Here is a 14,856-nt window from a genome sequence, read left to right as displayed (position 1 = left end):
GCAGGGATTTTTGTTGACCTCATGTCATGTTGTCATATGTAAAGTTTGATGCTCTGTACTACATTACATTCAAGAGCAACATAAAATGCAAGAGAGGTAGGAAAGCCAAGGAGCCCCTGGATATTATCTTCAAGACACTTGAACAGTTACTTGGGCATTATATTTGAAACACATTGCAATGCATTTGAAAATTGAGAAAGAGGCACTTTTAAGTGATCCCTTTTAGAACCATAATTCAGAATAATTGGCTTTTGAGCAATAAAGTGATAGAGGTCACTTCAATACTATTGATGAGAATATTAACAGAAATGAATGTGTCCAAACATACCCTGAAAAGTTAGACTTAATTAGAACTTTTCTAATAGTTTGCGGACCACTATTAAAGCTCCTATGTGTTTGATGAATTAGTGAGTAATACTTTTAGAAAAGGCCATACTTTTAACTGCTCTGTGACTCAAGTAAAAATAAACAAATAAAGTTGGTTTGGTGCTTGCATCTCTCTGCCTGCCTGACAGCCTGCCTGCCTGTCTGCCTGCCTGCCTGCCTGCCTGCCTGCCTGTCTGCCTGCCTGTCTGCCTGTCTGCCTGCCTGCCTGCCTGCCTATTATTATCCTTTTTAGATAAAACTATACTAAATATATTCACGTCACCAAATAGTTGATTATAACACACTGTTTTGCAATGAAGGTCTATAGTAGCCTCAACAGCACTCTGTAGGGTACCATGGTGTACCCAGAAGACAGCTAGCTTCCATTCTCCTCTAGGTACATTAACTTCAAAACAAAACCTAGGATGCGTATGGTTCTCACCCCCTTCCATTGTTTTACACAGTAATTATGACAACTTCCGGAGGAAACCTCTAACCTATCAGAGCTCTTGCAGCATGAAATTACATGTTGTCCACCCAATCAAAGGATCAGAAAATTAATTTAGTACTGAAAGCAAAAGATAGTTCAGCCAACTCAAGCAGAGAGGGATGCTATGTTAACTAGCTGGCTATGACTATCCAACACTGGAACTTTTCCAAGTCAAGGTAAGCTTTTGGTTTGATTAATTTATTGACACTGGGGCCGACCGGAGTAACTGCTAAACTGTCAGTGGCGACCCGTCATTCAAGCCCTAACTTTTTGCAAAAAAAATATTATAAAAATATATACGCTACCGTTCAAATGTTTGGGGCCACTTAGAAATGTCTTTCTTTTTGAAAGAAAAGCAATTTTTTTGTCCATTAAAATAACAAAAAATGTATCAGAAATACAGTGTAGACATTCTTAATGTTGTAAATCACTATTGTAGCTGGAAACAGCAGATATTTTATGGAATATCTACATAGGCGTACAGAGGCCCATTATCAGCAACCATCACTCCTGTGTTCCAATGGCACGTTGTTTTTGCTAATCCGAGTTTATAATTTTAAAAGGCTAATTGATCATTAGAAAATCCTTTTGCAATTATGTTAGCACAGCTGAAAACTGTTGTTCTGATTAAAGAAGCAATAAAACTGGCCTTCTTTAGACTCGTTGAGTATCTGGAGCATCAGCATTTGTGGGTTCGATTACAGGCTCAAAATGGGCAGAAACAAAGCACTTTCTTCTGAAACTCGTCAGTCTATTCTTGTTTTGAGAAATGAAGGCTATTCCATGAGAGAAATTGTCAAGAAACTGAAGATCTCATACAACGCTGTGAACTACTCCCTTCACAGAACAGCGCAAACTGTCTCTAACCAGAATAGAAAGAGGAGCGGTGCACAACTGAGCAAGAGGACAAGTATATTAGAGTGTCTAGTTTGAGAAACAGACGCCTCACAATTCCTCAACTGGCAGCTTCATTAAATAGTACCCGCAAAACATCAGTCTCATTGGCAACAGAGAAGAGACGACACCGGGATGCTGGCCTTCTAGGCAGAGTTCCTCTGTCCAGTGTCTCTGTTCTTTTGCCCATCTTAGTCAGTCTGAGATATGTATTTTTCTTTGCGACTCTGCCTAGAAGGCAAGCTTATGCCAAGACTTTGTCTTCAAGGTCCTCAGAACATTTCAAGAACATGTTATTTTTAAGTTTGACCTAATATTACCACAACATTCTTAGCATGCAAATGTGTATTCCTTAAAGCCGTTTTTGGAATACATCCCCATGATGTTTGAATGGAAATTTGAGGCATTTTAATTTTAATTGTATTTCAACAGCGTTTAATCATACGAAAACAACCATATTTTTTTTGCACTTCATATGTTGACAATATGCACATTATTTCACTTGAACAGTACTTAATCTTGGAAATACTATATTTTTGGTTATGTCAAATATATTTCATAGCGGTTTAGATAGTATAATGATTCTCTACACTATCATTTCTTGTTTTGTCACATAAACTGAAAACAGTGGAACTATTAGAATTTTAGCAACCAGAAAATGGCAGAGCCATTTTTGCATCATGCATCTTTATAGGGAATCTTAGCTAATGTTCTGGGAATGTTCCCGGTTTGCTGGGACCATACATGAACATCGTCGTTTCTCCTACGCAACAGCTGGGCGTGACACAGGTTGATACAGGGATCAGACACTCACCGTCCATCCTCCTCCGTCCGTTGTCATGTCACAGAAGACCTGGAAACCAGCAGGGTAGTGCATGGGAAAGACCGAGTAGATCCCGTCCTCCCGCTGACCACTTGCGTAGATATCGCTGCAGTCCCGAGGTCTGGAGCCTAGCGAGATCAGATAGACACCAGATTAACTTTTAAATCCTGGATTTTATCATATCAATTATTAAATGAAACCAGTGAGCTCCAACATTTTCTTCACTTAATAGTCAGCCGTCTGAATCTGTCCAGACAGCTTCACTTCATCATGTCCAAATCCTGTACTTTATAGAAATGCAATTTTTTTACAAAAATAATTTGTGGTATCAGAGGTGTAGTATGCAAACATATTTCAGTATGAAGCTGTGCTTTTTTTCCTTCTAGTGAAATTGTGAAATAGCCTTGTCAGGCATTACATACATCTAGTTGGCCAAACATATGGTTTACTTCAGCTCAAAGGATCAACCATTTCTACAGCTGACATGGTGTAGTTAGGAGATGTCCATGCACTCATTGCCCTTTTCTCCTTCCACCAGCCACCACTGGTGTCCATCCATAGGCCTACCATTGGAGCAGCCTTTGGGCCGGGCACTGCGAACAGGTGCTCTCTGGAGGTCTGCCTTGAACTTGCTCTTCAGGTTCCCTGTCTCCTTCTGCATGGAGTTGAGAGCATCGTTCACTGAGTTCATCACCTTCACCATGTTGATCTGGCTCTCAGACAGCAGCTGGAAACAAACACACAAACCTTTCATTAAACACCCACTCCGTAGTTGGAAAAACAACTCAACAACACACACACACACACACACACACACACACACACACACACACACACACACACACACACACACACACACACACACACACACACACACACACACACACACACGCACACACACACACAAATTAGATTACATTTCCCTTGATAGACATAGGACTAACAGCACACCCCACACAATTGGGAGTAAATGTAATTAGAAAAGGGATCTCCCTGAGTGTGAGTGTTCATTCATTAGAATGAGAATGTTTTAGGAAGTCCACAGTAGCCTCGTAATTACTAGACTGGAATCTGAGTAGCGAAACAGAATGTAGGCTTGCAAGACATCCCGGATGGTTGTATGAGGTTAAGGCTACAGTAAGGAGAGGTGACATAGGAACTCTTTGGAGACCCACAATGCCCCGGGGTTGACATTGATGACAGCCGACGGGAGCGCACTTCCTGTGCACATGGTGAAAACATGATCACTCTCTGCACATATTCCCTCCCACATGTCCGTCCCCCTCTTCCCCACCCGCCCCCTCCCTAACATGCTTCTGTAGCAACGACACTTGCCTGTCAATCACGAGTGGGCCTCAAACGACAATGCTAGTATGAAAAATACATGCTATCCACAGGAGGTGTACACTCCACTCCTCTCTTCTCTGATCTGCTGAAGCCCTCTCTCTTCTCACACAGTAGCAACTCCTACAGCAGTTTGATACTGTACTTTGATATACTGTACTTTGTGAATATAAAACTATGAGCAGTGGTTCCACAATATGTGTACTTACAGCAATAGGTCGTCTTGAAAAAATGTGCAATGACATATTTTGCTCTAGGATAGGATTTGCTCGAACTCTCGGCTTGGAAAACGTGATGTAGGCCTACAATCATAATTTTAAATCATATGTGCTCTACATAAAAAATAACTATAAATATGACAAGGGGGTGCCAAATATAAAAATTACACTGTGCTTTGAGATTCAGTTATTACCACCTTAATAACAGAAAACACATCCAGAGGTCTCTCCATTGAAATCAATAAATAAATTCCCCCACCTCTCTCTCCTTTCCTCCAAAACCGTTTTTCTTATCTCCCTCTGGCTACTATTCTCAACACTGTCAAATGGCTTCCCAGGAAGCGCTGCCTGGAAAGCACAACGACACTCCTCGCATTTACCTGCTACCTTGTATGAGGAAGAAGGCCTCGGCTCTAGTCTTTAAATGTCAATTTCGTCTGAGAGTGTTTCTACAGCTTAGGCTTTGGGTCTCCGACACTCGGTGTGTGAATGTAAATGTGACTGTGCAGCAGAGTTGGGCTGGCTGTCAGTGAGCGGATGCCACTTGAAAAGAGGGCAGGGACAAGGGAGGGGGAGAAGTGCCAGCCAGTATTAATTTAACGGCTCGGGTGACATATGAATCGAGGTGAGTCATGCCTCCTTCTTGATTCCTATGACTATGCGAGGGTAGAGACGGCAAAGGGCAGAGACGGTTGTTTCTGTAACAGAGGCTATAATCACCCCGGCCCTGATGGAATGTAGCACTGTAGCGACGGACTGGGTATCTATCGCCTGTAGTGGTCGTTCTAATGAGCTTACTTTGATAATAAAGTGACGATATGCAGCAGAGCTCTTGCAGGACTGTGAACTCCCAGCAGGTAGTGAACTACTACAGCACCACCTCTATTCCTTTTTTTAAGGAGATCGAAATTCCAATTCCCTTTGGTATTCCATTATTTAGGACAGCGTGGTAGAAAGGAGATAAGGAGACAGATGCAGAGGGGGTAGTTAGATAGGAAGGGCTCAAACAGGTTTAGAATTCCTAGGGGATATGGTTTAAAGTCAGCAGCACTACTGTACCAATAGACCAGACTCTGGAACCATCCACTTCTACCACAACTGTTTACAAATGATGCCCTGCAAATAATATATGTGACATTTATCGAAAAACCACTACCCTAGAAAGGACCGCAAAGATAGTTTCACAGCCCCTATACCTCACACTCCTTATGATACCATTTTTGCTTGCCATAGCAACCTACAAAGTTCGACTAAGAACAATATGGAATTGTTTTGAGATGTTCATACCAAGGATCATTTAGATATTTGATTTGGAATTTTAGGACCCCTTTAGTTATAAAATATACAGTATATATATATATGTATAACATTTATTTGATGAAACATAGAATTTGTCCTTAGCGCTAATAGCCCATAGAAACACATTGAATAACAGATTCATACATGGAGAAACAGATAAAACAGTCATAAAATAAATCAAAAGGTAGTTTGTTTTGAAGTGTTTGTCCTATATCTGAAGATCAGGAAATGATATATCTATTCTTAAATGTAACCCCTTTTTTTAGGCACTAAACTACAGTACTTCCATAAACGAAATACTTCCCTTCATTTTTTTTTACTGGTACTTGGCTACCTTCAGACGAGTCTTGTGAGGCTAGTGGTTTAGAACAAAACAACCAACATGTAAGAGTCTCATATTTCCATAGACAGGTCATAATAGATTGGTTTAATCTCAGGGTTATGACCACGTCACAGCCATGATACAAATGTCACAACACATGGTCTCTAATGTATTATTGCTTAATTATGGCCTACTTAGCTGTTTTGATTCCCCCTGGTAAAGGGTAGAAAAGACAGCAGGTTAGAAAAGTACAGTAGATCTCTTTTTCCATTTTGTAGTTTAATCCAAGAGAACTGCTGGTGGAAACGCCTTTATGCGCAAAAATTGATATAATAACCATCATAAGTAAACTTGGAGTCACACGATAATATGGTGTGTGGTTCTCCCACTATGACTCGAGAAACTATGCAGTTTATTAGGCTACAGATGAACTCTCACAGGGTGGCGAGAGTGCCCGGTGATGAGCTAGCTGCTCCTTTCCAATACATTTTGAGGATCTTATTCTGGTGACATGATGATTAAAGCTTGACTGCCGTTTGACAAATAAAAATATTCTCGCTCTTATCCATAATAATCTCATCATGCAGACTCCCCTAGCTGCACTGTATCTGTGAGCTGTTGGCTAGAGTGCACGTGCCAAAACCAGAGTAGGCACATTTGCTATTTAACACAGTTTTTGTGACAAAACTATCGGCAGAGCTGAAAATGCGATGGAAACACATTGAACTTTAGATTTTTATTCTGTAAATGAAAACGTAAGCGAAAAAGTATATTTTGTGTGTAATCACGCACAGACTTTTATCCACAACATGTCCGTTTGGTGGAAACACATCACTGCTGTGAAAATGGCATATGTTCTTTATGCGAGTTCTAGAATATTCACATGGAAATCTGTCACCGATTGCTACTGTAATAGATTTTTTGGGGGGGGGGGGGCATTTTAGCCAACAAATATTTCTCAAGCAAGAATTTTGCTAGGACTGCGTGTGATCTGAGTGGGGAGGGAACATTTGAAACCAGCTGTTTGGAACTCGCTTTGTTATTGGTCTATTAACCATGGAAAAGCACAAACTCCCGCCCATGAAAACCTGCTGATTAGAAGGTCCTGTGTAGATTGTATTTTCAACCAGCAACTATCAGGAAATAACTCTGATCAAATGTTTTCACACTTTTACAGTGTTAGTTTCATCAGCTGTCGTACAATATGATATTAAACACAGGAACAACATAATTTTGACCACAATAGGCCTTTAAAAGGTTTGACAACTGGGCTATGGAAGACGGTATTGTCTGCATCCCGACATACTCTGGTGCAATTTAGGCTCTAGTTACTGTTGCATGGATCTTGATGATTTGTTGCTTTGTATTTTGCATTTCTCCTTCTGCTGCTACAGTATCATATGAACAGTATCCTACAATATGTAGTCTATAGTATAAAGCATTTTGTATTTTCCACGCAGATGGTGTGTGTGTATTGAGATAATGAGGGGGCTATAGGGTGTCTTCAGGCCTCATTAGTGACAGGGCTCCTGTGCAGAGTCAGGCTCCCAGGGTTACATTGCCATCCGGGTTTCAAAGGCACTCAGAGGACACATACTTAGCATATCACCATTACCATTCAGTAGGAGATGAAAGCTCCTCTATTGATTAGAGAGGGGAACAACAGCATTGAAAATGCATGATAAATGCCAATACTGCAGCAGCTTCACCTGACTCATTCACCATGAATAATCCCCTTTTTGATAGGTGTTTGAGGGATCATTGGTATCCTGTTCTGTATACATGTTAGGTCCTCAGTTCAGATTCTTCAAAATCACTCTCGAATCAATAGTGACAAAAACTAAATATGTTGTGTGTGTGAGACTCACTCAACCAATGAAAGGATCATTTGGTAATCGCAAGTGAAAATGCCCCTGTGCTATGAATACAATTTATGGTGTGTTTATTCTTTACCCCCTGAAAAGAACCACTATGTAACACGTTTATGACAAGATAAAAGTACCTAACCTTGAGCCTTCCTCAGCAAATAAATATTCACATTCTATACGGTGAGTGTATGTATCCGTCCCCTGGTAGATCTAAAGCCTGCTGGAGGCAGAGCAGCCCCTGGGATGTGACTATAGCTTATTCTCTAGGTTATCACCTCCCTAATGGGACTCAAGCGTAATTTTCTTTCTTGTGAGAAAACGTAATAAAAATTGACTGATCTGAACGGTGCTAAGAAAAGTCCACTGCGCATTAACTCATACAGTAGGTCGTGTTCATTAGAGGAAAATGGACTGTGTTGCAAAGAGTTTTTAAATGTTTTCCATTGAATGCCCTAATAAACACACCCACGTTGATGCAGAGTTTAAAATGACACTGGTCACACCTCTGTCCACAGAGTTGATAAGCAAGTCTTACAATGGCCGAGCAACAGCAGTCAGACTGCCCCCCAAAAAACGATATACACTATGTTACGGTAAATGTGTACAGACAGTGTTATTGTCTTCCTGATCCAGGACTAATCGGATTACAATGGTGTATTTTGTATTAGTGAGAAACTCACAGTGATAATGGTGTGTGTGTGTTTATATGTGTGTTTATATGTGCGTGTGTGCTTTCGACAAATGTTAACACAGGTACTTGAGAATGAACTCCTCCCGCTGTCAGGCTGCCAGTGGGATATTGCAGATTTCATTTTAAAAAATCTCATTCTTATCACGATGGGGATTGATCAAATGCGTGAGTTTGAAATTAGTGCTGATGGGAAAAACTAACTGTTCATATCAAAATAGCAGAACAGACAAGTTGTCCTCTATTAGTAACAGCATACAGTACCAGTCAAAAGCTTGGACACACCTACTCATTGAAGTTTTTTTATACTATTTTCTACATTGTAGAATAATAGTGAAGGCATCAAAACTATGAACCAAAAAAGTGTTAAACAAATCAAAATATATTTTAAATTTGAGATTATTCTAAGTAGTCATCCCTTTGCCTTGATGACAGCTTTGCACACTCTTGGCATTCTCTGAACCAGCTTCATCGAGCATGCTTTTCTAAAAGCCTTGAAGGAGTTCCCACATATGCTGAGCACTTGTTGGCTGCTTTTCATTCACTCTGAGGTCCAACTCATCCCAAACCATGTAAATTGGGTTGAGGTAGGGTGATTGTGGAGGCCAGGTCATCTGATGCAGCACTCCATCACTCTCCTTCTTGGTCAAAAAGCCTTTACACAGCCTGGAGGTGTGTTGGGTCATTGTCCTGTGGAAAAACAAATGATAGTTCCACTAAGCGCAAACCAGATAGGATGGCGTATCGCTGCAGAATGCTGTGGTAGCCATGCTGGGGGCAGGTGGGACGGTAGTGTCCCACCTGGCCAACATCCGGTTATACTGCAGAGCGCGAAATTCAAACTACAGAATTATAAATATTTAACTTTCATAAAATCACAAGTGTAATACATCAAAATAAAGCTTAACTTCTTGTTAATCCAGCCGCTGTGTCAGATTTCAAAAAGGCTGTACGGCGAAAGCACACCATGCGATTATTTGAGGACAGCGTCTCGCATACAAAACCATGAAAAACATATTTCAACCAGGCAGGTGCGTCACAAAAGTCAGAAATAGCGATATAATAAATGCCTTACTTTTGACGATCTTCTTCTGTTGGCACTCCAAAAGGTCCCAGTTACATCATAAATGGTCCTTTTGTTCGATAATGTCCTTCTTTATATCCATAAAAACTCAGTTTAGCTGGCGCGCTTCAGTCAATAATCCACCCAGTGTTCCCTCCATCAAAATGCATACAAAATGAATCCCAAACGTTACTAATAAACTTTTCCAAACAAGTCAAACAACGTTTATAATCAAACCTTAGGTAACCTAACACATAAATAAACAATAAAATTTAAGACAGAGAATCGTTATTGTCTTTACCGGAGAAAAATACCAAAGAACGCGCTCTCATTCACGCGCTTGGAAACACTACAGCCAAAATGGGAGCCACCTAGAAAAACTACAATTTCTGGTGAATTTTTCCAAAACCAGCCTGAGACTCTTTCTAAAGACTGTTGACATCTAGTGGAAGCCCTAGGAACTGCAATCTGGGAGGACTTCACCTTATAATGAAAGTGACAGCCATTGAAAATAGTGGTAGGTTGAATTTTTTGGTTTGTCCTCTGGGTTTTGCCTGCCATATCAGTTATACTCACAGACATAATTTTAACAACGTTAGAGTGTTCTCTATCCAAATCTACCAATTATATGCATATCCTAGCTTCTGGGCCTGAGTAACAGGCAGTTTACTTTGGGCACACCGGTTGAAACCAAAAATCTCAAATTTGGACTCATCAGACCAATGGACATATTTCCACCCATCTAATGTCCACTGCTTGTGTTTATTGGCCCTAGCAAGTCTCTTCTTATTCGTGTCCTTTAGTAGCGGTTTCTTTGCAGCAATTCAACCATGAAGGCCTGATTCAAGCAGTCTCCTCGGAACAGTTGATGCTGAGATGTGTCTGTTACTTGAACTCTGTGAAGTATTTATTTGGGCTGCAATTTATGAGTCTGGTAACATTAATGAACTTATCCTTTGCAGCAGAGGTAACTCTGGGTCTTCCTTTCCTGTGGCAATCCTCATGAGAGCCAGTTTCATGACTGCACTTGAAGAAGCTTTCAAAGTTCTTGTATGTTTCCCTATTGACTGACCTTTATGTCTTAAAGTAATGGTGTACTGTCGTTTCTCTTTGCTTATTTGAGCTGTTCTTGACATAATATGGACTTGGTATTTTACCAAATAGGGCTATCTTCTGTATACCACCCTTACCTTGTCCCAACACAACTGACCGGCTCAAACGCATTCAGAAGGAAAGAAATTCCACAAATTCACTTTTAACAAGGCACACCTGCTAATTGAAATGCATTCCAGGTGAATACCTCATGAAACTAGTTGAGAGAATACCAAGACTGTGCAAAGCTTTCATCAAGGCAAAGTGTAGCTTCTTTGAAGAATCACAAATATAAAATATATGTTTAACACTTTTTTTGTTTCTACATGATTCCATATGTGTTATTTCATAGTTTTGATGTCTTCACTATTATTTTACAATGTAGAAAACAGTAAAAATAAAGAAAACCCTTGAATGAGTAGGTGTCCAAACTTTTGACTAGTACTGTCGGCTATTTCAGCCACACCCGTTGCTGACAGGTGTATGAAATCGAGCACACAGCCATGCAATCTCCATCGACAACCAATGGCAGTAGAAGGACCTTACTGAAGATCTCAGTGACTTTCAACGTGGCACCATCATAGGAAGCCACCTTTCCAACAAGTCAGTTTGTCAAATCTCTGCCCTGCTAGAGCTGTCTCGATCAACTGTAAGTGCTTTCATTCTGAAGTGGAAATGTCTGGGAGCAACAACGGCTCAGCCTCAAAGTGGTATGAATCATGTTTCACCATCTGGCAGTCGATGGACAAATCTGGCTTTTTTGCGGATGCCAGTAGAACACTACCTGCCCCAATGCATAGTTCCAACTGTAAAGTTTGGTGGAGGAAGAATAACGGTCTGGGGCTGTTTTCCATGGTTGTTAAACTTTTAAGCTATTATTCAAACCAAAAACCTGTAAAGAGTAAATACAGTGCATTCGGAAAGTATTCAGAACCCTTGACTTTTCCACATTTTGTTATGTTACAGATGTAACGTCTGCTTCCAACTCACACTCTCAAACATGTAGATCCATGTAGATCCCGATTGCTCAGTTTAGCTGGGCGGCCAGCTCTAAGAAGAGTCTTGGTGGTTCCAAACTTCTTCCACTTCTTCCACAGTAGAGGCAATGATGGAGGGAACTGTGTTCTTGGGGACCTTCAATGCTGCAGAAATGTTTTGGTACTTTTTCCTAGATTTGTGCCTCGACACAATCCTGTCTCGGAGCTTTACGGACAATTCCTCTGACCTCATGGCTAGGTTTTTGCTCTGACTGTCAACTGTGGGACCTTATATAGACAGGTGTGTGCCTTTCCAAATAATATTCATCCAATTGAATTTACCACAGATGGACTCCAATCAAGTTCTGGAAACATCTCAAGGATAATCAATGGAAACAAGATGCACCTGAGCTCAATGTCTAGTCTGGATGCTTATGTAAATGAGGTATTTATGTTTTTTTATTGGTAATATATTTACAAAAGTTTGTAAAAACAGTTTTTGCTTTGTCATTATGGAGTTTTGTTTGTAGATTGATGAGGAAATGTTTCATTCAATACATTTTAAAGTAAGGTTGTAACCAAACAAAATGTGGCAAAAGTGAAGCGGTCTGAATACTTTCCCGAATGCACTGTATCTATCTAGAACCTAAAATGGTTATTTGACTGTCCCAATAGGAGAACCCTTTAAAAACCCTTTTTTGGTTGCAGGAAGAACCCTTTTGGTTCCAGGAAGAGCCCTTTTGGGTTCCATGTAGGATGCTTTCTACAGAGGGATCTACATGGAACCCAAAAGGGTTGTACAAAAGGGTTCTCCCTGGAACCAAAAAGCATTCTCCTATGAGGACAGAGGAAGAATCCTTTTGGAACCCTTTTTTCCAAGAGTGTATGAGTTTCATGAGCATATGCAGCAGTAGAGGCAAGCAGTGAATGGTATCTAGCAGAAGGTTGACCAGAAGGTCTGTGGCCTAAATGTCAGGTGGAGAATAGTGCAGTTATGGCCTTGAGCACAATACTTAACCTGGATTACTTGAGTACAGAACATACTCTGCTAGAAAAATCTAAAATGGGACAGCCGTGGAAGTCACTTTGGTGGAAAGACACCACTAAGCAAAGTAACCATTAAACTCCCACTTTCCAGGGGTCAGATGAGGAATGGGGCTTTGGGGCCTATGGGGCTTTGAGGGATGTGCTTTAACCTGGATAAGTCGGCCTTGCTCCGTTTGCAGAGTGTTGAGCTCTTGTCCCAGGTTCCCCTGGCCTCGCCTTAGAGATTCGTACTCCAACCTGAGCTGGCTGGCATGGGCCGAGAGCTTGGCCACCTCCTCAGCCAACTTCACCAGCAAGGCTCGGTCCTGGCCCTTCACTGACTTTAGGCTCGTGTCGTGGTCGGTCAGCGAGTGGAGCAGCGAAGTCTGCACACCCTCCAGCCGCAGGAAGTTGTTGTTGTAGTCGGGGCAGTTGGGGTCGATGAAAATGTTGATGCGTGAGCCGTCGCCCCGCTCGACTGTCACCAGGGCGTTGCCTTCATCCTGGTTGGTGGAGATGAGTGGGGGGCCGTTGTTAGTGCCGGGGGGCGGGGCTTGGTAGTGGTTCATGAAGAGGATGGTACCCGTTGCCGTCACGGCCAGGAGGACGGCCACGAAGAGCATGATGGTGCACAGGAAGTAGCTACAGCCCATCCTCTGGGGAGAAAGGAGAGAGACCCAGAAAGGAGAGAATAGCATTAGATTAGGTCCCACTTTAAATAAACAATTATACTGGCTTTATAGAGCATTCATAAAGGCTTCATAAGAGCTACATAGATACTTCACAAATAATTTATACATTGATAAGTACGGCTTTTAAAATAACATTTTTTATTTTGCATAGCACGGTTCTTAAATTATAATAAATCGGTGTGGCAGCATTTGTATTGGGTCATGTGTGAAAGTTGCTGTTTATATGTTTCTTTATCTTACTTGCCACATCCTACTTGCCACAACTGAAGTTCATTCTGGAAAAATAAAGTAATTATATTCTATTCTATTCAACCTTTTGTAGTATGGTTGGCTAACTATTGATATCTATACACGCCTTATAAAGGGTTTATATGAGCATCCAGAATAGAACACACCAGTGAAGGAACAGTAACTTAACCTAGATAGATTTTTAGGCTGAATATCAGTATGAGAAAAGTGTGTGTAACTTACTCAAACTTTCGTGCATACATTACATTGACATCAATATGTGATTTATAAATGACAAATAACATATCTCAGTTATGGCCTTCAAAAAGTGAGAAATAGTAAAACCACTGCACAGATTGACAAAATGTGCTGTATAATGTCAATTTGATAGATTGTCTGAAATACTGTACATGATTTCCCTTTCAACTTGTGAATAAATGTTGATTGAAATGTGAAAACATTCTTTAGGATCCAACCTTGTCTCAACGAATCAGATTCTTACCCGTGTACTCATAGAAAAGCCCTCTAACCACTAGACACATAACCTCACAATCCTTACACACAGACAATTCTGACATTTTTAAATATACTTAACATGCCATTGACATACATTGTCATAGAATATGAAAATAAATAAGAACTACAATAGGCTTGCCGTGATCATGACATAAGTGAAATGAAAAATTAAGCGATACGAGGTGCAAAGACTACAGCTCAGGAGCCCCTGTCACTGCCATGTTGAATGCCTTGCTTTATAGTTTATTTTTCAAGGAAAAAGCGTTCCCCTCCTGCTGTTTTTCAAATCCCATTTAAATTTGCTTCTACTTGATAGGAGAGACTGCTCCCTCATGTGATACCAGAGCAATGTTTTCATGCATTTTCCTTGTGCATTCTCTTACAAACACTACATACTGACAGCTACAGCACTACTGCAGTGAGTGGACATACTATTCTATTTGTGAGTGGGGCCTACAGATGTAGGATCTTAATTTGAGCAAGTTTTCTACAGCAGGAAAATAATCTTGCAGCTAAAGGAAATATTAATGAATATGTGGATTCTAACATTTTAGTAGGGGTTGATACCTTTTTATAAGGGCAGATCAAGCCTGAAATGCCAAAGTAGAAATTAGAAACTTGACAAGCCATTTTCAAACACAACTACACCACAAGTTTGCATTTCTTGCTGTGCAGGAAAATTCCTATCAACAAAAGAGTGATCAAATTAAGATCCTACATCTGTACATGCTCTGTCACTACTGCATCACCAATAGCATGGCATTAATGTCTGCTCCCTCCTACAGTATATACAACCTCTTAGTAATGCATGTACTCTATAAAGTTACCAGGCTCACAAAATTTGGCATGGGATGTCATAATGACATCATTTTGTGGTTGTAAATTGGTTTTCTGGTTGCAGAGTTGTAAAATGTTGAGATTAAAACCAGGTAACGATGTCAATCATGAAA

The 14,856-nt window shown here is 40.6% G+C and overlaps 1 protein-coding gene across 3 annotated transcripts in view; it reads right to left on the bottom strand.

Moving 5' to 3' along the window:
- The window catches only part of fibcd1a (fibrinogen C domain containing 1a), a 108,648-nt gene that overhangs the window by 68,953 nt on the left and 24,839 nt on the right, over positions 1-14,856 (bottom strand). For 2 of the 3 annotated variants that reach the window (XM_036979470.2, XM_090237064.1), the window contains 3 exons: positions 12,641-13,126; positions 3,141-3,300; positions 2,565-2,701 (listed from right to left, as the gene is read on the bottom strand). In XM_036979470.2, the coding sequence (XP_036835365.1) occupies positions 2,565-2,701; positions 3,141-3,300; positions 12,641-13,126 (783 nt within the window). Of the gene's footprint in view, positions 1-2,564; positions 2,702-3,140; positions 3,301-4,515; positions 4,636-12,640; positions 13,127-14,856 lie in introns of those variants that run through there. The other variant, XM_090237065.1, reaches the window with a different exon arrangement.

This window comes from Oncorhynchus mykiss, chromosome 6, assembly GCF_057628025.1.
Source record: "Oncorhynchus mykiss isolate SJ-2025 chromosome 6, ASM5762802v1, whole genome shotgun sequence".
Taxonomy (NCBI): Eukaryota; Metazoa; Chordata; class Actinopteri; order Salmoniformes; family Salmonidae; genus Oncorhynchus; species Oncorhynchus mykiss.
This window is presented reverse-complemented; position numbering and strand designations above follow the sequence as displayed.